Genomic DNA, 24614 nt, shown 5'->3' with positions numbered 1-24614 from the left:
TTCCATTTATATAACAAATTGAATTCATAGTTTATCTCAGCTCCCTCCCAAAGCCACTAAATTAATAAATCAATTTATAACTCAAGGATGGAGAAGAGGTAACCACGGTACACAGATGTCAAGAAACTTTCGGAAGTGAAGAAGGAAAAAATGAAACAAGGGATAATGACCGAGAGTAATGTAATTTGTCCTGAGAAACTTTGGATAAGCTCATGACTTTGAGACACCAAGCTCCTTGAAATTAATGGTGAGTCTTAAGGTTGACAATAAGGATCATTTGAAAATGTTTTCATCAGTATGTTAAAACTCTTATCAAAATATGACTCAACCATATATTAAAAAGGGAAATCGTGATATAAGATGCACACAATGTATTACATGAAAAGGATAGCATCCAAAATAAAACATGGAGCCAATATATAATGCTAAGCCTTGTGCTTATGTAGCTTTCTTCCTATGGTAAAAAAAAAAATCAATAAAAAATAATTAAAAGCTTACACGATTCTTTAAAGATGGACAAATTAACCATTAAAATTGTAGACTTAATGATATTTAGATCTCAAAAAAATAATATAAGGAACCACTAAGAAGTTAGTTATATTTACTTCTTTGAAAAATCCAGTTCATTCTTATTAAATCATATCTAAATTTAATCAATATGATTTCGATAAAAAAACAGACTAAGATGTAAAGAAATAACTGAATCACAGGTGAAAGAGTGCTTAATTCCCCATATTCTTACTACTATGTCCTTGAATAATATTGGTAAAGTGGAAAATCAATAATCAACAAAAAGCTACATGCAGGTAACACCTTCAGCAATATATTTTTAACTTTGCGTTTTCAATGCTATATATATTAAACATTCGTATTTCCTATATTAAGAGTATGGCATCAAAAATTTCTAATCATTAAATGAGTCAGGCAAAATAAAATTTATCTTAAGCATTTAAAAAAATGAAAACTGAATGTTTTGGAAAACAAAAAGTTTTATAAAAGCAAGCATTCTTGAAAAACCTAGAGGGACAACAAAAGTAAACAATATATCTGAAAACAGGGAAAAGGCCATGTAAATTAAGTCTACTTAGCTGTCAACTGTATCTGAAAAATAATTTAATAAAAAATGCCTATGTAGCAAATGTCTTTTAAAATATTATGTAGGAAAATATATATAAAATAAGTGGGAAGAAAAATTCATATACATAATTACAATCAGTTAAAATGATAAAATAAAAAATATCAAAAATATTTTTTAAATCTACTGTATAATTAAAGGTAGATAAGACAAATAGACCAGTAGAATAAAAGAGAGACTACATTCCCATGTATATATGGGAATTAAGTATAAAAGAAATGGTATTTCATAGCATGGCAAAAATGGCATTTCATAGCATTTCACAGACTGAGTCATTAATTATTCATTAATCAATAAACAATGAGGGGAGATTATCATTCTCAAATTATTAGTTAGATCCCAACATTACACATATCAGAAACAAAAAAATCCTAACAGATAAATTAGAAAAAGAAAAAAAAAAAAATCCTACAAAACACAGCATAGTATTTTTATAGTTATGAACTGAGGCCATCTTAATTATATCCAGAAAGCCCAGAATCTCTAAAAGCAAAGACAAATATTAATAAACAAACTCAGAACCAAACAGAAAAGTAGTCAAAAGATACAGGGAATACAAATAAAATGACTAATAAATATTTTAAAAAGATGGTCAAAATGAATGAAAAAATAATTGTTAACCTATCAGATATACAAAAATTTAAAAGAGCACTGACATTCAAAGTGGGCAAGGTTATACAGGAAAAGATGCACTCACACTGCAAGGAATTAAAAAATGCCTAACCCTCTAGAGGGCTTATGTATACTATCAACACTTAAAAACATACACTCCCTTTGACCTAGCTATTCTACTTATGAGAATCAATTCTACAGATATTCCTGTACAGCTATACAAACCTGCTAGCACCAGGATGTTCTTTAAGATACTACATATAATGCACAAACTAATAAAAGCAGCTTAATGGATGCAATCTGACATGAGAATAGGGACAGAAACTAAACAAACATCATACAATAAATACTATGCCCTCATTTTTTAAATGAGTTAATCTGAATATACTGATATAAAACTGCAAAAGATAAACACAGTCCTCTCTGACAGCTTTCCCATCCTTATTTCTAGAACTTAGAACTATGATTGATTTTGCCTTTTAATAGCTATCAAATTGTGATTTCCAATTTTCTACAGAAGCCTAGCAATTTAAACTAGGTCATGTACTATGAGATACACAGGAATTTTATAAAAGCATGCTTCCTTATACACCAACTACATCATGAAAAAAAAGTATCCAAAATTGAGCAAAAACATTATCTTATTGAATATGAAGAATTTCTGATCTCTATACTGCCTCCTTTCCAAAAACATAAAAATCAAAATGTCAAAGTCGTCTATCCATGAAAGCTTTCTAAAATAATAAGCTAAGTGGGTAATAGTTTATACAATAATTTCAACATCTAAATGGTGAGATGATTCCCATAGCAATCTATGAAAGATTTTACAAATATAAATTAGATGTATCAATAGTCTATTTTAAGTTATCTACTTGATAACCAGCTAAAGTTAGCCATAAGTTTCAAAACTAAAGAAATTCATAATTTCCAAAATTAAAGAAAAAACACTTCATGTTTTCATTCACAACAAATGCTTTAATAATGGCCTCCTTAAGAAATATGATATAGCCAATTCCTGAACTTTTACTTGACATTATGTCCCATTAAAATAAAAAAGAATAATTAATGACACATCAATACCTGGTCGATCACAGTTGATGTTCAAAAATGGATAACTATTTGATAATATCACAGCTGACTTGGTAAGTATAAATCTTGACCTCTTAGTCTCAACTATAAAGTGATATCACCTATGTAGTACAAAAAATGTCTATGTATCTCAAATCATTTTCCTATCTTATGACAAAGGAATCACTTAGTTACAAATGATAATTTACAAAAAGTTCTGTGGAATAACCTCCTAGTTTATTAGAAACCTAAGTATTTCTTTACTTGTAAAAAATGTTTAACATAATTTAGGTGGCGCCTGGCCAGGCGTGGCTCAGCGGTTGAGCGTCGACCTAGGATCCAGGTGATCGGGGTTCAGTTCCCGGTCACGGCACAGGCCCGGGTTGCGGGCTGCAGCTGATCAATGACTCTCATCATTGATGTGTCTATCTCTCTCCCTCTCCTTTCCTCCCTCTGAAATCAATAAAGATATTTTTTTTAAAAAAAAAAATTTAGGTGGTTTCTTTATAATATTGTCATGCTGGAAAAAAAAAAACACACTAAAAAACCTCCTAGAAGACTTTATTTCAAGACAGTGGTTACCTCTGAGGAAGGAGGAAGCAGGAATAGTTATAGAGATGGGGCTTAGGTTTTGCTGTAAATCTTACATTTCAAGTAAAACTTAAAAGCAAATATGTCTTTCTGGAAACGGATTCCCTGGGTTCTAAACCACTTACTACCTCTCTGTGACCTTGGGCAAATGCCTCAGTTTCCTTACCTGTAAAATGGGGATAGTAATACTTCCTGCTTTATCGGATTAAATGAGCTGATATATGTGAAGTGCTTAGAATAGTACCTGATATACATGGTAAATGTTATTGTAATTATTGTCAGCCTCATCACGCACTGGAAAAAGGGGGTGAGGAGGGTAGAATCTGTTCTATTTTCTACATTTACATTTCAAACATAAATTCTACTTTTGTAACCAGTGACAAATAACCAACATAAGTGAGAAAGAAGTATAAAGTAGAATAACAAAGTTTCAGTTCTCTCTTCAATTTTTAAAAACATGAGACAATACAGGCTTTGGAGTTTGATATTTATTTTTAGCAGGAAGAATATGCTAATGATGATGACCTCGTTAGAAGATATGCCACGTCCAATACCTGCAACAGAAGCTCAATAGAAGTTAAAGAAACCATACCAAAAGACTAAAGACAAAAAATGTGGACATTACTTACCCTTAATTCTGCTAACAATAAAACAAGTAATGATATGTTTAAGATTAAAGTTCCATTACAAGGTCAAAAACTGGTAAGTTTTAACTATCAAAAGTATCTTTTAAACAAATTCTATCTTTTCCTTTCTATGGAGAACTGGACAACTTCTCTAATGGCAGAGAGAGCATGGTGTCAACAACTATGTTTGAGGGTATACAGGGTGAGGCAAAAGTAGGTTTACAGTTGTTCATATGCAAAATAATATAATAATTAATACAGAAATAAACTCTGCACAGACAACAGTATGGTGATTACTAGAGGGAAAGAGACGGGGGAGAGATAGAAGAGGGTAAAGGGGGGATAAATGGTGAGGGTAGACTTGACTTATAGAGATGATGTATTATAGAACTGTACACTTGAAACTTATATAATTTTATTAAACAATGTCACCCTAATAAGTTCAATAAAAAATAAAAATTAAACTGTTTTGCATACTCACAACAATAAACCTCCTTTTGCCCCACCCTGTATGTGAGGAGAGAAAGAACAAAATGAAAAGGGGTAATGCTAAATTAAGAATTAAGAAATCGGGGGGTGTGCTGCTGGTACTTCATCAGGTAGATGCTCTCGCAGGTAGAAAACACAACCATCTATGGCACAATTAGTTTGCTGAAACAAGAACTAAACACTATAGAAATGCTTGAATTATATGGTCTTGACATACATACTTGGGGGGAGGGGATAAACATTAATGAAAAGCAACTTAGAGGTAGTATCATAACTTACTACAAATTTCAAAGAACAATCTCTAAATAAAGGCATCCAGATAAATTAGAAATTCTACATATTATTAGAATAAGAAATTGCTACAGCAGTATACAATTTAAACAAAAATTAGTCAAATGAAAGTTTCTTTTAAATAAAACCAAATCTGGTTCATCCACTTCTGACAAAGATTCCTCTGCTCAAAGGAAATATGAGAGTGCTTCTTTTTTTTACTGCTGCACCTCCAGATTTCTCATCAACAGTATCAATCATCACTCGATTTAAAGGGTGTGTACAAGCTGGGAGTGGGGTAGGAATATGTTAAGCATCAGGATCAGGGATAAAACAAAGAAGTGACTTAAAATTACCTTCCTGAGCAAAATTGATGAATTGTTCAGGAACAGAGACTGGGAACTAGCATACCCACAACAAATTCTATGCCCTGAAGTTTTTTTTTATTTCTTAATTGTATACCCAAAAGATTCCATGTACTCAGAACAGGAATTAAATATTTCCAACCATAATTTACTGAACTTGACACCAGACTTTATAACTGCTATTTTCCCATTATTGTGTTCTTGAAAATAAGGATTTTAATTCATAAATTACTATAACTGGAATCACATATAAATACATTTTAAATGCAACCAATTCTGCTAATTCAAATATCTAAATTTACTTAGATGGATTGACTTGATTCAAGTAGAAACACATTAATGCAAGTAACTTACCTGGGTTACTGTCTAAAAAGGGTCTATGTCAAATAAATGCAAAAATGTGCAGAAATATCAAGATATTTTAAAATCCCTACCAAAAAAAGAAATTAATTAAATAAACACTAAAGAAGGAAAAGGTTACGCACTTCCAATTTATGTTCTTTCTCTGCAAGGGCTTCCTTTTGACAACGAAGAAAATCTGCTAACATTCGAGTGAGTTGTTTCCTATCATCTATTTCAGCAGCCAATCTGCCATTATAATCTGCCAGCAACATACAAGCATCCTCTACCATTTTAGAAAGCCTTTCTCCAGATTCTTTATCTAAGAAAAGCACAGAACAGTAAAATTATTACAAAACAAAAACAATGCCATATACTGTTTGTTTCCTCACCCCCAAACTCCCCCCAAAATTCAGATCACATTTAGGACGTCTTACCTGTTATCTTATCTAGTAGGGATACTTCTTGGACTTCAACAGGCAAAGAAGCTATCCTCTGATGAACTGCTGCATCACCTGTGGCAGCATTTTCTAGATCTTGTAATGCTCTAACGAGATCTAGAGTCTAAAAAGTTATACATCTTTAGAACCAAAATAAATGATTTTTTAAAATTTTATCTTTATTGTTGGAAGTATTACAGATGTCCCCCATTTTTCCCCGTTGACCCCTTCCACCCTGTACCCACTCCCCAAAATAAATGAATCTTAAACACAGAAGATAAAATTTATTTCATATGTCTTAATTCTTATGAGCTACATACAAGCTCAAAGTTTCCAACATCAATTGCTTTAGAAGACACTCCATTTCTTTTATATATTAAGAAAAAGAAGCTACACTATGGTAGGTACTGGAAATATATAAATTGGAAACATATAACTGAGATGTGGCCCTTGGCCATAAGGAACTCCCACTCCAGTGGTGGAGACAGTGTAAAAATAATTATTTGACTATTAAATTGATGTGACTGATTTCTTTCTGCCAAATACACACAGTGGTAAAAGGGAAGGCAGACTGGAGAATACAAGTTTTATGTATGATGTATATTCACTATATTATCAATATATATGAGAATTTTTAATATAAAATTGAAGACTGGGGGAGGGGGATTCAAATCATCATCTATCGCAACATAGAAGAGTCTCCCAGACTCCGTTTACAAATGATGTAATTAAAACAAAAGAAAAATGTAGTTTTGGAATATGCTTAAATATGGTTCCTTCAATTATTCTACAGTTTTTAAGAAGATCATTAAAATATCACAAAGTTCCATATATCTGATAACTAATATTTATATAATGCTTAACCAGTATAAAAACTATTTTATTAGAATATTTTAGTTGCACTGTTTCATAGACCAGCTATAATTAGGAGGGAAGGGCAAATCTTTGCTGGTGATTTCAGAATCATAATGTCTATAAACTTATTCCAAAGAAAAATGACTAAATTTTCTTTTTACTAGTCTCCATCCCACCCCACCTCCTTTCTTTTCTTTTTTCCCCCTTTAATCTCTAAAACTAGATCCTGGAACACTAGGTAATTATACACATACTTGAAAAATACTGGAAATTACCAATTCTGTGTATATATTAAGATGACTCTGACAAACAGTTAATTGATTTTTAAGTTATTCCCTTACAAAAAATGCTATCACTGGGGTCTAGCACATAGCAAGTGATTAAACATCGTAAGAATGAATGGAACCCAGTAAGAAATATGTATACTTTTAATTCATTACTATATGTTTCAAATCCCAATATAAAAAATAATAATTTAATTATAAGATAAATCCCTTCTACAATGAAAGTGAGCTTAAGAGCAGTGACAATTACCAGGAAGCTTGTTTCTCATGGTGCCCCAATTCACAAATATATACAGGTGTGAACAAAAGTAGGTTTACAGTTGTGAGTACACCAAACACAGAGTTTATTCTTATATTATTATTAATTATTGCATTATTTTCCATACGAACTGAAAACCTACTTTTGCCGACCCGAGGGAGAATGCACGCACGCGTGTTTATTTTTTCATCAGTATTAGAGAGTTCTAAAATTTTCTGGAGCTCTAAGAAGAAGCCTGGCTTCATGGTCTTGACAATGTATGCATGCTTTAACTACAACTTATTCTCATCACATCTTCACATTCCCACGAATTAATTCCAAATTCCTACTGCTGAGGCAAGGATCAGGTAAGAAAGCACAGCTGTTATGAAACAACACTAGCCTAGGACTTTCTAATAGGGGAGAATAAAATGAGTTCAACTGGATCCTACAAAGAAAAATTTTAATCATTCTTATAAAGAATGATAGAAATAAAATGCTGTCTACAAAACTGAAACACTGAGAATTAAGCAGTACAACTCATCTGAAAGTGGTAAATATAAAACAAAAAGCAACAAAATTTTAAAAAACATAAAACAAAAAAGTGAAAAGCAACAATATTTATAAAAGGACTAGAGAAGCAGCAGATGGTTTACTCAGATACTCCCAAGAAATACAACTGAGGTTACTCCTTCATCAGGAACAGTAGGAAAGGGTCAGACCCTGTATCTAGAACTCAGATATCTAACTACTGTTCATGTAACAATAAAGCTCTTAATACAAAGGGATTCTCTGTCTTATTACCAAATAAAAAGAAATATAAACCTTAGCACTTGGTTGTTTCAAATGTTATGTTCTTATTACTTTTCTATCAAGCTCTTATCCATGGCAACCACACTGGCTTCTGCATTCCTGTAACTGAATCAATAGGTAGTTCGGCTCAGGCCCTAGTGGAGCACCTTGGTCGGATTCTTTCTGCCTCCCTAGTACTAATGCTGATATAAATCCACAGTTCTAGAAGTAATCAGTTGTACCTTTCTTTCAAGCTCCTTTCATGGGGGAAAGAGCTCTACCCAGCCTCTGGTTTAATGCAATGAGTTTGGGTCCAGTCCTCCAACTCCCATGGAGCACTCTGAGTTCTTGTTAACCCTCTAGGATATTAATTTCTGGCAACCCATGTCTGCTTCCAGATCAAAGCTCAGCAGGAACCAGGCTCTAGCTCACATATTGAATTATGTTTCTGTACCATTTCTGGCCCACCATGATATTTACCTTGTTTTAAGGGTATGGCTATGTCTTCATTTTCGCCTTTTAAATTTTATCTGTCCCTCCTATATGTTTGAAACATAGAAGGAGGAAGCTTTAAGACTCAATGCCCACATAATTAAAAGTTTAAAATGTCTTTCTGGAATCATCTAATGGTTAAGGAATTCTATACTGTACCAATCTGGGAGGACATGGAATATTAAGTTAATGATTCTAATCCATCTTATCTTACCATGAAACTACATGGTCCCATTATAGTCACAAAGAATTGTATAAATATATACTTGTTACTCTAACACTCGTTTGCTACATATTTAAAAGCAAAAATACTTAAAAGGGCAGTGTTATTTCTAGAAATGAAATGTTTCGTGTACTTAATTCATACAACAAATAGTCTTATATAATGTTTTATTTATTTAAAAGGAAATTGTTTAAATAATGGCTATCTCACCAGACCTAATCATACTAAGCAATCAGAAATCCTCTTTCTATGTAAAATATGATTGCCCTAATATACAATACACAACATATTACATTAACCCTATTAATCATAAAATACAAGATATTCATGTAATTTCTTTCTTGTACCGAGAAGTATAATAAAGATCTATTTGTAATAGTAGAACACTGAAATTAATACAGCTTGGTGGCCACATGAAGTGACTCCCTTAACAGAGAAAAATTTCTACCTGTGGTGGTTCACTTGGAGATCCCAGAGAGGAACAGTTTTCATTTTCATCCACCTTTATCTGTTCATAAGTTCGCTTTCTAGACTTCTTATCGCCATCTGAATTGAAAGAAAATTTAAGTTTTAATGAAAGAATATTTTTTGTTGTCATTGTTCCACTTATTTAGGCATTCACTGTTTGATTCTTATATGGACCGGACGGGATTGAACCCAAAACCTTGGTGTATCAGGACAACATCCTAACCAACTGAGATACCCAGCCAAGGCCAAATGAAAGAATACATTTTAATGAAGTGATCATGATAAAAGATTATATACTTACACAGAGCATGTTTAAGTTGTTCTAATACATCATTTTCATAAACAGACCTTTCTTCCCAAATAGATAACACTCTTCCAAGGTGCCTCTTACAACTTTCATCAGTTTCACTACAGAAAAAACAAAAATATTAACAGTAAAAATGCATAGTGCTATTGAAAAGATATTGGTGATTAAATACAATAGACATTCATTCCCTGAAAAGAGCTGTCCAAATGTTTACTGAGCACCAACCACTATGTGACCAGCAGTTCAGGGGGGCAGTAAGAAGACAGACATACTTCTTGTTTCCCTTAAAAACATACTATTAAACCAAAAAAATGCAAATGTGTTAGTACTGTCTACTGGCTACTAGGGGTTTACAAAGAAGATACCCCTAACCTAATGGGTGTTAAACATGAGGCTACGGAAGATTCCAACAGATTTTGAAATTCACTCAACAAATATTTATTAATCAAGGCACTATCTTTGACATAGAAGATACAAAGGAGCTATATGGCAGCTGTTTTTGTAAGTGCCACAAAAGAGAACAAGGTGTTAAAGACAGGCACAACAGAGAGACCTGGCCCAGGTCTAGAGAGATGAGGAAGGGTATTTAAGGAAGTGACATTTGAGATCTGAAGATTGGATACACAGAGAAGTGGGAAACAGACTACTCCCAGGCACTTCCTAATGGCTTCATCACTACCACTAGACTGAGTCACTATTATCTCTGGCTCGGATTTTTTAAGTCTTCTCATTGGTCTCCCAGACTCTACTCTTTCACTATTCTCTACCAATGTGAATTAGAACACACTGATTTTCTAAGTGCTGTGAATACCACGAATAAACTCAAAATTCTTATCCTGGGCCACAAGATGGGCATATTCTGCTTCCTGTCTACCTCAGTCCATGTACAAATCTCCTTGCTGATCCTCAAACATGCCAAGCACAGAGCTGTCTCAATGTTTCTGCCAAGTATTCTCTCTACTTAGAATCCTTCCCTCCTATACAGTCACATGGCTCATTTCATCCTTTCTTTTAGTTTCTGTTGAAATGCCACCTCCACAAAAGTCACATTTTATCTCATGATATAACTGAGCTCCTTCTTATATTTCTACTTCCTTCCCTGCTTTGTTTCTTCACAGTACTTATTTCTTGGCATTATATTTACTTTTCTATCCAGTTATTACCTGTGTTATCCACTGAAATGTAAGCAAACTCCACTAGAACAGAACTTTGTCTAGTTCGCTATTGTATCCTCAGGGCCTAGCATGTAGTAGGCAGTCAATAAATATTTTCTTGAATTCTAGAGAGATACCATATATAAATAAAAGTCTAAAGGCAGAAAGAAATAAAAGAGGTTTGGTTAGTTTAACCTGCAGACTATAGTGTATGTGTGTGGAAGCAACGTGAGAGAGGAGTCTGAAGAGGTAGACATAGCCATAAAGGAACATCTTTTTTTTTTTTTTTTTTAAATGTTTTTATTGATTTCAGAGAGGGAGGAAGAGAGAGAGAGAGAGACAGAAACATCAATGATGTGAGAGAGTCATTGACTGGCTACTTCCTGCACCTCCCCACTAGGCATCCAGCCCACAACCTGGGCATGTGCCCTGACCAGGAATCGAACCTCTTGGTTCATAGGTAGATGTTCAACCACTGAGCAACACCGGCTGGGTGAACATCTTTATTTTTATTATTATTTTTAAAATTTATTAATTTTAGAAAGAGTAGAAAAGGAGAAGAAAGGGAGAGGGTAGAAGGGACAGGGAGAGTGAGAGTGAGTGAGTGAGTGAGTGAGTGAGAGAGAGAGAGAGAAACATCGATTTGTTGTTTCACTTATGCATTTGTTGGTTGATTCTTGTATGTGCCATGACCAGGGAATGAACCCCCAACGTTGGCACTCTAACCAACTGAGATACCCAGACAAAGATGAAGAAACATCTTAAGTCCAGCTTAGGACATTAGACTTGATCTCTAGGACAAATGAGAACCACTCCAAGGCAAGAGTGTTATGATAAGCTCTGCAACTCTGGCTAGTTTCCTAAAAGGATTAAACAATTCTGGAGGCTATTGCAGTTATGCAGAAATGACAGTATGGTAATTGGGATGAAAAGAAATCTAAAGAACTGAGGGAACTATATGTTGTCTATGGGATAAGGGGAGTGAAGGAGAAAGGACAGCATGAGATATCATAAATCACAATATCACAGAGTCAAAGATGATACTTAACTGGAGCTGCCATTCACTGAGTGAATGAAACCTAGAATAGAAGCAGTATGACAGGGAGCAAGGACATAATGAATTCAATATCAGACACAGAGAGTTTGAGCTATTCCGAGGCACACAACTAGAAATACAATTGGACATGAAGTCTGAAAGAAAAAACATCTGGACTGGAGCATAAGATTATAAGTTATTAGGGTGTGGATGATAACTAAGTACAGCAGTGCATGAAATCGTCCAGAGGGCAAGTGAAGAATATGACTCCAGAAGAGGGCCTAGGACTGAACTCTAAGATTTAAATACCAACATCTGAAAAGATGGTAAAAGACAATATCTAAATTAAAGGATAAAAAATATTTAAGCCCAGCTGGCGTGGCTCAGTGGCTGAGCGTTGGTCTACAAACCAGGAGGTCATGGTTTGATTTCCAGTAGGGGGAACATGCCCGGGTTGAAGGCTTCCTCCCCAGTAGGGGGAGTGCAGGAGGCAGCCAGCAGATCAATGACTCTCTCATCGTCCCCCCCCCTTCCCCTTTCTGAAATTAATCTATCTATCTATCTATATACATCTATATATACATATTTTTAAAGAAAGCAACATACAGCAGTATTTCACTCTGTAATTTTTTTTAAATGCATCCAATGTGACCAAAACTGTAGGGCATATGGTTAGTGTATTTTCATCCTTAAATCATTCAACACAAATTATCATTCACCACTGAATTCTATAATTTTGACTGATTTAATAGTCTATCCCAACAATGTTTACCCAGCAACTGACCAAATATTTGCATGTTTGGAAATAAGCATTTAAAAAGGGCATAAGCCAAAGTAGACTCCTACACTCAGAATCTTTCTGTAGCAAAATTTTTTAACAGGTTTATAATTATTTTAAGTATTCTATATTTCCAAAGCATTTAACAATGTTATAACATATACCAACACACTAGAAAAACCTTAAAATCATTATAAGCAATGAGGAAAAAACATACTAAGTTTATCCTGGAATACTGATAGCTTTATAAGCCACAAATTTTCATTTCATTCCAATATGGCAGTTGCTTTTGGTCCCTTTAAAGAAAGCTGTAATTCAAGTACTCCAAATGCCCACCTTAACAACAGTTCCAAAAAAATTTCCTTCACAGAAAGTATGTAATACATTTACAAATGCCATTTATAGATAAGTCTTTTCAAATAAAAACTTCAAAGAAATACATCCCCTGGTTTTTATTTTAATGGCTTAAGGCAACTTTAGCAAAAGGACATATTATGCATTTAAAACAGATTACCTAGTACCCAAAACAATGATCATACCTTGAAACATGCTTAAAAGCCTCCACTATAACTGGTGCAAAATCTTTTGTAAACTCCGGTCCCTTCCTTTTGCTGTTCTGAATGACATCATTGGCTAGGTAGAGAAAAGTAAGCTTCCTGTTTGGTTTGGCTGAAAAATAAAAAAATTTTAAAATCTACTTAAAATATCCTCACTTAACTTGAACAAACTTTCTCAATACCTGAATTAAGCAGTTTGAGAACTACAACAAACCTACTAACCTTTATTTATAATGTTCAACCCTACCTTCTCATTCTACAACCAAACTTATCAAGCTACTATTTTTCAACTTACCAGGATAGCTACTCTGTGGTTTCTGGAGTTCAACCATGTGAAGAAAAAAGAGAACTCAAGAGGCTGAGGTAGTCAATGATATATCTTTCTGTTTCCTTTGCAATTTTATTAAGTCACCCAAACTACTTTTCCTTGATGGCTAGTCTTATTGCTATTCCCACACTAATACTTTTATACACTGAAATCCTCATGTCTGTACAAAAATGCATCTCTGTGACTATCCTGTACACAATTTTATTACAACTATTAAGCACTATATGAAATCCAGTCTTTTAAAAATAATTCGCAAACAAAAAATCAACTACAAGGCTTCAAAAAACAGTCTGGGATATTAGATAAAAAATATGAAACAATCAATCAGGATTACAGAAATGCCATCTAATTTCGCTAATTCACAATTAGTTCATAATCTAGTTTTATTTATTCATAATCAGAAAGTGATAGGGTCATTACTCGTTTCTTAAACTATACAGACCATATGCCTACTCAGTTTGATATAATGCAAAATACCATAATCTAATTTAATCAGCCATGTTTCCATGAAGAATGAAATTTAAAACCACAGATGACAAAGCTGATAAACACAATAGCTAAAATTTATTGTGTTATCTATAAATATAAGAACCTTCTTTCCAGGGGAAGCCTTCTACATGTAGAGAAGCAGCAAAAAATTGAACGTACACACCCCAATAAACATTACTTACTGTAGGTCCTATAGAAGGAAATCAGGAGAAAAGCCATTATCTTGAAACAAAAAAATCTTATCAAAGATTTATTAATAATTGCTGGAAAGCCTCATTTATTCCCCTGGTAAACTGAATCACTACAGATTAGACGACATGTTTGGGAGATGCATGGGTGTTATAAGGTACACAATCTACTTTAATTTAGTAATATTCTTTGCCACAGAAAGTGCATAATCTACAGGTAATTTTTAAAAGGACTTTATCTGTCCCAGACTGGACAAAGAGTTCAGTCAAACACAGTTGGCTGCTTCTTAATAGCTGAGGTGGGTGAAAAATGGATAGAGCTGGTATATTCCAGTATCACTGCCAGAATGTACCAGACTTTTGGCAGCCCATCCCTTGCTTTAACTCCTTTAAAGATTTTCTATTTTCTCTAGATAACATTTTAACTCATTATTATGAACCAAAGACCCAAACAAGTCTGTCTCCACTCTCTACACTATTCTCTTCATGCCCACTACCTACTATTACTCCAATTTCCCCAACTCCTACCCATCTTTCAGGCCTATTAAATGGGTTCCTCAACACACAGGTTAGGCAGCCCTGATATGCTCTCATAGCACCCCATTCTTTTCCTATGGAGCACTTAACCCAACTATAATTATTTTTATTTAATCTAGTGCTTTCCAACTAAATGAAGTTCCATTGAAAGCATTAACTGTCAATCTCATCAATCAACCTATGAAAATCAAGCCAGGCAGCTGATTCAGAATCTGCTCTCAGAAATCTCAAATTCAAATTATGAAAGACAAACTTTACTACAGATCCAACTGCTCTTGTGAATTTTCAATGTTCTGAATTCAAATATTTTCATTTCCTCCCCTCCATTCTAGAGTTCTCAGAATCAATAATCTATTAAAAAAATGGGCAAGTATTGTGATGGGAAGGTCAAAGAAACACAAATGTTAAGCAATTAAAACCAATTACCATTTTCTACCTATTAGATTGATCAAGATGAAAGTATGACACTAACTAAAATTGGCAAGAGTATGGGTAATAGTACCACTGTTAGAAACCTTCTCTGAAATCAATATATATTTAAAAATAAATAAAACTAAAAGTTTCTGCATCTTGTTTAAACATTAAAACAACCCTACAAGTTATTATTCCTATTTACCAATGAAACTATTATTGAAGTAATTAAATGCACTTAAAGAAATGCACTGAAGTCAATCAGCAATCCCAGGACCCATAGTGTGGTTCCTAAATAATACTTTGCCAAGAAGTACATTTCAAAATATATATAAATCAAACCATTAAGCTGTACTCATTAAACTTATATAGTGACATGTGTCAATTATTTCTCAATAAAACTGAGGGTTGTTGCATTTTAAAAAACAGGCAGGAAATACATAAGATGAGCCTGGAACATCTTGTCATGATAGAAAGCTATTTAAAAACTATTGACACTGTATCTAAAGGACACAAGCAATCCTCCAAGAGGCTGGCACTGGACAAAGAAGATCAAAAAGAATGATTACAATGGTCTAAAACACAAACATAAAAATCTATAAATTTATAAAAATCCTTTTAAAAAGGTTGCTAAAAATAAAGTGCCTGCCCAGCACTGTACATTAAAGACTGTCTCTCACAAACACTAGGAAAAGGGACTGTCGTGAGTACAGTATTAATGTGGACAAGATGATGTTTGTTCTTTCTTTCACATAAGAATATTGCAAGTTTGTTTTATCTTGGATCTGTTCTTCTACCTAATGTTCAACTAGTTCTTCTGGCAGCTCTTCCATTTGGTTCCTTTTCTGTAATTCCTTTATTTCCACTGATGTTTTGTCTTAGTTAATTACAATACATTTAACCAATCATGATTTATTTTCTAGAATATTTGAATAACGTGTTAAGTGGTGCAGTACCCAATTTTAAACATTTAAAATGTAATCTGGGCACAGAATTTAAAGTGAAATTGCATTAAAACATAGGACAACTGTTTTCTTGCCCATTTAAATATTGAAAATATTCAAACTGGAATGGCAATATTCTAACCTTGTAATTTCTGTTAACTTGTTCACATTATTTTATCTATTAGATGTTTTAAATAGCAGTTACTTTTGTTTACATGTATCTACTCTATGGTGGAAATGTTAAACTATTATAGCTTTTGCTACGAACTCCCAGCCACTTAATTTTTAGAGCAGAATATATGTTTTGGAGGGATTTTGTGCTTCACCTGAATTTAGAAGTAATGTCAGAAACTGTCAGGCATGTCCTTTTTTAGAAAATATAAAGTTTATAAAGTTTCTAATTGTCTTATTACCATGCTAATTCAAGTGAATCAGAAGTATTTAAATGCAATATTGTGCCCGGCAGGGCGTGGCTCAGCGGTTGAGCATCAACTGAGGATCCAGGCGATCAGGATTTGATTTCCGGTCAAGGCACATGCCCGATCCGGGCTCGATCCCCGGTCGGGGGCGTGCAGGAGGCAGCAGATCAATGACTCGCTCATCATTGATGTTTCTATCTCTCTCTCTCTCCCTCTCCTTTCCTCTCTCTGAAATCAATAAAGATATATATTTTTTTAAAAAACTAAATAAATAAATAAATAAATAACTGGCTCAACCCACACTTCCACAACAAACTTAGCCTCACTTCAGTATTTACTTTGTTGTTATCCATTCAACAATGTTCCAAAAAGGAAATGTTAGGAAATAGCTGAGCATTACCAAATGACTGCATTTTATTTTTTGGTTAGAAAAATGTTTCCAGGGTCTTTAAAAGATGGATTTTTAAAAATACATTTTTTAAATGATTTTTAAAGAAAGGAAGGGAGAGGAAGAGAGAGAGATGTAAGAGCAAAACATTGACTGGCTGCCTCCTGCATATCACCTACTGGGGATCAAGCCTGAAGCCAGGGCATGTGCACTGACCGGGAATCAAATTGGCAACCTTTTGGCGCAGGGGAGGATGCCCAACGAACTGCTGAGCCACACTGGCCAGGGCTGATGCTGAATTTTTTTTGTCTTACCCATCCATGGCAGCTAAAAAAAACCCACTCAAAATATTCAGGTTTGCCCAGCCGGGCATGGCTCAGCGGTTGAGCGTCGACCTAGGATCCAGGCGATCGGGGTTCGATTCCCGGTCAGGGCACACACCCGGTTGTGGGCTTGATCAATGACTCTCATCATTGATGTTTCTATATCTCTCTCTCCCTCTCCTTTCCTCTCATTGAAATCAATAAAGATATATTTAAAAAAAAAAAAATTCAGGTTTACATGTTAGCTCTCTCTATAGGGAGTTGTCATACCTCACAGTTCAAAGTGTATTATATAGATTAGTAACATTATACTAACATGTAACTGCAATTTGCTATGCAAAAATTCAAGAAAAATAACCTATAGTGTCTATACCTTTGTATAGGCAAGTGCTTAAGTTATTCTGTTTTTAACATTTGTACTTAGACAAAATGCTTATGTATGTATAGGAATGTCACAGTGCGAGATGTTGCTAGCCCAGACACCAAGTATTAAAATTATTTTGTGAAGACTGGGTTGTATTAAAACTGTTGCGCCATTATACCTCAAAAAAAGAGGTTGCTAAAGAAATAATTCAGTTGACAATGGGGGAAAAGCAAGCATTTATCTTGCTTTGCCTATATGAACTGTATTTCAGAGTCATCAATGGATGATGAAAGAACATTCTCAATCAACAACTTCAGTGTGTCTCAGAATCCCCTATGGGCTTGTTAAAACATAGATTACTGGTTCCTATGCACATAACTTCTGGTGTGGACCTGGGGTAGAACCCATGAATTTGCACTCTCAATAAATCATCAGGTAATACTAATGCTGCAGCCTGGGGTCCACAGTTGAGAACCTCTGTTATAAAAGAATTCTGGGTAATAAATAGAGAAAGAAGAATTAGAAATTCACAGTTTGGCAACCCCTCATAAAATAAAGGGTTAAACCAAGCGTCATCAGTAAAAAGTGATGGGAAACTGTATAATGGATTGATTCATAATGCACTTATTGATCAATCTTACCCTTAAACATAAAACAAGTTCACATTATGCATCTCTTAATGTGATGCAACAGAAGTGCATAACACTTCCAATGAAGTATTCCTTGGGAATGACACTATTAGGACAGGAATCAGCCAAATGCATAAAAAGGAAAATTCTACAGTCCACCTGACACAATCTCCTCAACAAATAAATTGCATAAAAATTAAAATGGGGAGGTGAGGGGGAAATTCAAGAGAACTGTTTAGTGGATATCACGAGTGGACCTAGTTGGATTCTATTTTGAACATTACCTATAAGTAGACATTTTTGAAGGAATCTGGTATACTGAACATGGACTGGGTTTAAAATAAACAAGAATCAAATGTGTTAGGTGTGATATAATTTAATTAATTAAAATTTTAATATAGGCTTTATCTATTATAAATATATACTAACATACATGGTTATTGGAATTGAAGCCCAGTATTTACTTTAAATAACTAGGAAAAAAGGAGGTGTTGGAATGAGGAAGATTTAGGTAGATGAAACCAAAAAGGCATTATTTTAATAATGCTAAAGTTGGTTGATAGGGTTCATCAAAGTTCAGTATCTGCTGTCTTTACTTTTGTGTATAATTTCAAAAGTTTAACACAGAAAATTAATTTAAAAACTTAAATAAAAATTGTGTGTAAATAAACAGTGAAATCTCCTTTCATTTCCAACCCCTCATCATCTAATGAGCTAATTATTTAGTGTGTGCATTCCTTTTGGACCATTTAATGTACCTTTGCAAATATTATATACTTATTTACATAAACAAAGATATACACAGGGCTTTTTTTTTCCACAAATGAGATTCTACCCATAAATTTTACGGCTTTCTTCACACATCTATATCCAAGACATTTTTGTATTCATAAACTGATCTGTTACCAAACTCTTTTTAAGTCTGGTTCCTTACTTAGTCACATGATATATAAATTGTTTCAAATCTTTAACACTTTTAATCTTTGTAAACCTGAGCAAGAATTTCTATACAATAAACCCTGAGAGGCAGAGGTGATAGGTTAAAAGGTGTGCAGTTTAAATCTTGTCAGACACTGCCAAATTGCCTGCCAGAAAGGCTGTTTGAACTCCTACCACATGAAAAATGCTTATTCCCTACACCATCATGAACATACTATTAAAATTTAAAAATCTTGCCAATCTCTTGGGAGTAAAATGACCATGTTTTAATTTGCAATTCCCTTAATATGACTGAAGCTGATCTCTTAGAAATTTATATTCCATCCTTTATGAATTGCCTGTTCACATCATGTTGTCTATTTCTATACTGGGCTGTATGCTTTTTCTTATCAATACATAAGACCATTTTATATACTACAAATATCCACTTTTCCTGTTTTAGACACTGTAAGTATTTTCTCAGAATCTGTTGCTTAAAATCGAAATTTGATATTTTCTGCATTCAGGGGTTTTATAATATTATCTAACCAAATCTACTTCCTACATGATTTCTGGTCTATATCTTATTTAGAAAGTCCTTTCACAATCCAAGACTAGAAATAATTATTTATGTATAATACACTTTTATATGATTCCATAGTTTATTTTTTCAATGTTGTATCTTTAATTCAATTGGGCTAATTTTATATTTGGTATTAGGTAGGAATCTAAGAATCATTTGTTAATATTCCATCCCTTCTTTCATGAATTTAAAGTGCCTAATTTACCAAATGCCCATATAAAATGGGTCAGTAGGTCCCCTCCATAAACCTCTACTCTGTTCCTTTCTCATATATTCCTATTCCTGTATCAGCATCATACTTTCCTAATTTTAATGCCTTTACAGTGTTTGTGATGACCTAAAAGGGCACATTATCTCCATTACTGTTTTCCCTTTAAAACTATCAAAATCCACAGATAAAAGTTGCCTTGGCTCTTCCTCCACATTTACCATTCCCAATGATCTTTAGAATAAGCTTTAAAGTTGTTGTAAAAAAATAAATTCCTTATAGATTGCCCTGAATTTACAGATGGATAAATGATGTCTTTGCAATGAATTTTTACTTAGCAATTTACACAGTACTGTACTGCTTTAAATTTTACAACAAATGTATATTTCAAACCGTTAAAAAGTAAAAGTTAGTGTTTCGTACAGTGAGATTAAAATAAGCTTATTAAAATGCCAACAGAACCAGAAAGTATCCTAAATTATTAAAGATAAGCAAATATTATTGGAAAACACTAGTCTCAGAGTTCTAACTAATGTGTCCCAATTTCAGTATAAAGACCCATTTTTAGGGATATAGAGCAGACATATGTTTCCCTAGTCCTTCTACAAAGTACAACTATAAATCATGGACATTATACATAAAATTATAGAAGAAAAAAGAAGGCAGACTGGCTAGGGGGCCTTGGGATCCAAGGGACAACACAAGTCCCCTGGGTTTTATTTTTGCATCATATATTGCAGATTGGGAGTTGAGGAAGCCAGCAACCCAGAAATACTAACAGGTGCCGACATAAAAACCTCCAACAGAAGCCTTTGTACTCTAGCCAAAAGACCAGGAAAAGGAAAGCCTAAGACAGAAAACTTTTAGACAATAACCAAGCAGCTCCAGCCAAACACCCACATCAGCAAAGGCTAAATGGAAAGCAAGGCTATAATGTGGGGCCCACCACCTCTCCAGGATGGTGTCCGAGATGGCAAAGTAGGGAGCCTGGGCACCCAACAGAACAAGGCATTCCCCAGTGGGGTGGTGCCACAGAAGGCATAGTATTGAGTCAGGACGTTTACCATGGCCCAGTAGTATTAGGGCTACACATTCCTTCCCCCACTTTGTAGTGTCAGTGGAGGTCTAGTGGGGAGCAGGGAATTCCCACTCCAACCAACAATAATAAAGAGCATCTCCCTCCTTTGATGGGGTAGCGTCAGAGAAATACAGCTAAACATGATTAAACAAGATGCAAAGTCTCATAACATAATAGAACTCCCCCCAAACTACAGCTATATCAAAAATCACTCATCATACTGAGCACCATGCGGATCTCAAAATGAATTTTAAAAGACAATAAATAGATGCCAACACTAAGATGAGAGAGATGTTAGAATTACTTGGCAAAGATTTTAAGGCAGCCTTCATAAATATACTTCAACTAGCATGTGCAAATGTTAAAAATATAACATATAAAAATTTGTGGGATAAAGCTGAAGCAGTGCTGAGAAACTTGTAGCACTAAATGCATACATCAGAAAAGATAAGCAAATCTCTAATCAATAATCTGAGCTCCCACTTTAAGAACCTGGAATAAGAGCAAAACAAACAGAAAGAGGAAATAATAAAAAAAGGAGAAATCAATAAAGTTGAAAACATAAAAAGAGGGGGAAAATCAATTAAAAAAAAGAGCTGCTCTTCCCCACCAGTTTTCTTGAGATATAATTGGCAAACATCACCGTATAAATTTAAGTTGTACAGCATAATGGATTGACTTACACATATAATGAAGTGATTGCTGCAGTAAGTTTAGTGTGAGTTTTGTTTTTTTTTTTCTTGGGGGGGGGTTGTTTTGTTTTTTAGATTCTACACATAAGTGAGATCATATAGTATTTGTTTTTCTGTCTAACTTCACTTAGGATAACGCCCTCAAGGTCCATCCATGTTGTAGCAATTGCAGCATTTCCTCATTTTTTCTGTCTGAATAATATTCCATTGTACACATAAACCACAAGTTTTTTGTCAATTCATCCACTGATGGACACTTAAATTGTTTCCATGTCTTGGATATTGTAAATAATGCTGCTATGAATATGGGGGTACAGATATCTTTTCAAATTAATTTTCATTTCCACTGGATATATTTCCAGAAGTAGAACTAATAGATCATATGGTATTTCTATTTTTCATTTTTTGAGGATCTTCCATACTATTTTCCACAGTAGCTGTACCAATTTATAATTCCACCAACACTGCACAAGAAATCCTTTTTTTTCTCCACATCCTCACCAACATCTGTTATCTCCTATGTTTTTGATGATGGTCACACCTATAGGCATGTGGTGATAGATAGCTCATTGTGGTTTTCATTTGCATGTCCCTATGACTAGTAATGTTAAGCATCGAAGAGCTACTTGTTTGAAAATATTGATACAACTGAGAAACCCCTAGCAAGAATGGCTAAGAAAAAATCAAGGAAATTAAGGAAATTGAATTTGCCACTGTAAAACTCCCAAAAGGGAAATCGCAAGACCCAGATGGTTTCCACCAAAGAAGATATGTTAAATAAATAAATAAATAAATAAATAAATATATATATATATTTCCAGGACTTAACCACAATATATTATTTTGGTGGAAGTAATGAAAAAAAACAGGCCTCACCTAGATATACAGCTGGTAAAAAATATATATATTTTAAACATATCTTTATTGATTTCAGAGAGAGGAAAGGAGAGGGAGAGAGAGAGAAACATCAATGATGAGAGAGTCATTGATCAGCTGCCTAGCCCGCAACCCGGGCTTCTGCCCTGACAGGGAATCGAACCCCAATCTCCTGGATCCTAGGTCGATGCTCAACCGCTGAGCCATGCCCAGCCGGGCTGGTAAAAATATTTTAATAGCCTTTACAGATAATTGTGGATATCCTTTGAACCCACACCAAAGCCCAAGCTTTCCCTTAAGATTCAGGAACAAGAGAAGGATCCCCACTTTCACCACTTTTATTCAACATAGGATTGGAAGTTCTGGCCATAGCAACTCAAGAAAAAGAAATAAAAGAAAGAGGTAAAATTATCTCTTTTCACAGATGACATATTTTTACTTGTAGAAAACCCTACAGATTCCACACAAAAAACTGTCAGAGCTAATAAACATATTCAGCCAAGTTGCAAGATACAAAATCAACATTCAAAAATCAGCTGCACTTCTTATAAATTAAAAATAAACAATCCAAAAGGAAACTAAGAAAACAATTCCATTTACAACTATATCAAAACAAAACAAAACTTAGAGATGCATTTAATCAAGAAGGGGTAGGACTTGTACACCAAAAACTACAAAACACCGCTGAAAGAAAGAAGGCATAAAAAAATTGAAACACATCTCATGTTCATGAATTGGAAGAGTAAATTCTGTTAAGATAACACTACTCAAAACGACTTACAAATTAAATGCAGTCTATCAAACTCCCAATGGCATTTTTGCAGAAAAAGGAAAATCTACCCTAAAATGTATATATTCTCATCCCAAATAGCCAAAACAATCTTTAAAAAGAAAATTAAAATAAGAAGACCCACACCTCCTAATCTTAAAACTTGCTAGAAGAAGCTAACAGTAATCAGAATACAATTGACCCTTGAACAACACAGGTTTGAACTGTGTAAGTCTACTGATATGCTAATAATAAATACTATATTTTCCCTTTCTTATGATTTTCTTAACATTTTATTTCTTCTAGGTCACTTTATTGTAAGAATACAGTATATAATACATATAATATACAAATGTGTTAACTGACTATTCATGTTATTGGTAAGGCTTCCAGTCAACACTAGGCTGTTAGTAAATTCTGGGGGGAGTCAAAAGTTATATGCAGATTTTTGACTGAGCTAGGGGTTGGTGTCCCTAACCCCTGCATTGTCAAAGGCCAATTGTAGTATGAAGCAGGCATATAGATCATGGAATATAGAGCCCAGAAATAAATCCTCACATACAGTCACACTAGTCATTATGAAAATGCAAATTAAAACCACAAGCAAATACCATTCCACACCCATGAGACTGACTTTTTTCAAAACAAACCAAAACAAGCATGTGCAGAAATTGGGACCCTGATGTACTGTAAGTGGGAATATAAAATGGAACAGCGGCTGTGAAAGGTATAAAAATTAAACACAGAATTGCCATGATTCAGAAATTCCACTTCTGAGTACATACTCAAAAGAACTGAAGAAGTGACTCAGATATTTGTATGCCCATGTTCATGGCAGCATTATTCACAATAGCCAAAAGGTGGAAGCAATCCTAGTGTCACTGTCAAATGAATAAAATGTGGTAGAAACATACAATGGAATATTATTCAGCCTTAAAAAGGAGGAAAATTCTGACACATGCTACAACACAGATAAACCTCGAAGCCATTATACTAAATTAAATAAGCCAGTCACAAAGAACAAACTGCATGATTTCACTTATAAGAGATACCCAGAGTAGTCAATTTAGAGAGACAGAAAGTAGAAGGATGGTTGCCAGGGACTGGAAAAGAAGAATATAGGGAGTTAGTGTTTAGTGGGTATGGAGTTTCAGTTTGGGAAAATGAAAAGTTCTGGAGATGGATGGTGATAATGATTACAAAACAATTGAATGGACTTAATGCCACTTTGAACTGTACAATTTAAATGGTTAAAAGGGAAAAATTTATACTGCATTTGTTTACCACAATAAAAACAGAGAAAAAAAGGTTAAAATATTAAATTTTATGTTATGTATAGTTTACCACAATG

The 24614-nt window shown here is 34.1% G+C and overlaps 1 protein-coding gene across 3 annotated transcripts in view; it reads right to left on the bottom strand.

Annotated features, from left to right (window-relative positions):
- Nucleotides 1-24614, bottom strand: part of RPRD1A (regulation of nuclear pre-mRNA domain containing 1A) — a 53409-nt gene that overhangs the window by 19765 nt on the left and 9030 nt on the right. For 2 of the 3 annotated variants that reach the window (XM_081149837.1, XM_081149838.1), the window contains exons 2-6: nt 13102-13231; nt 9589-9695; nt 9268-9365; nt 5933-6059; nt 5642-5817 (exon numbers count right to left, since the gene is read on the bottom strand). In XM_081149837.1, coding sequence (XP_081005963.1) covers nt 5642-5817; nt 5933-6059; nt 9268-9365; nt 9589-9695; nt 13102-13231 — 638 coding nt within the window. Of the gene's footprint in view, nt 1-3836; nt 3961-5641; nt 5818-5932; nt 6060-9267; nt 9366-9588; nt 9696-13101; nt 13232-24614 lie in introns of those variants that run through there. The other variant, XM_081149839.1, reaches the window with a different exon arrangement.

The sequence above is a fragment of the Miniopterus schreibersii genome (genome assembly GCF_964146895.1).
Source record: "Miniopterus schreibersii genome assembly, chromosome: 10".
In the NCBI taxonomy this organism is placed as follows: Eukaryota; Metazoa; Chordata; class Mammalia; order Chiroptera; family Miniopteridae; genus Miniopterus; species Miniopterus schreibersii.
The sequence above is the reverse complement of the archived record's forward strand: the minus strand, read 5'-3'. Positions and strand labels throughout refer to the sequence as shown.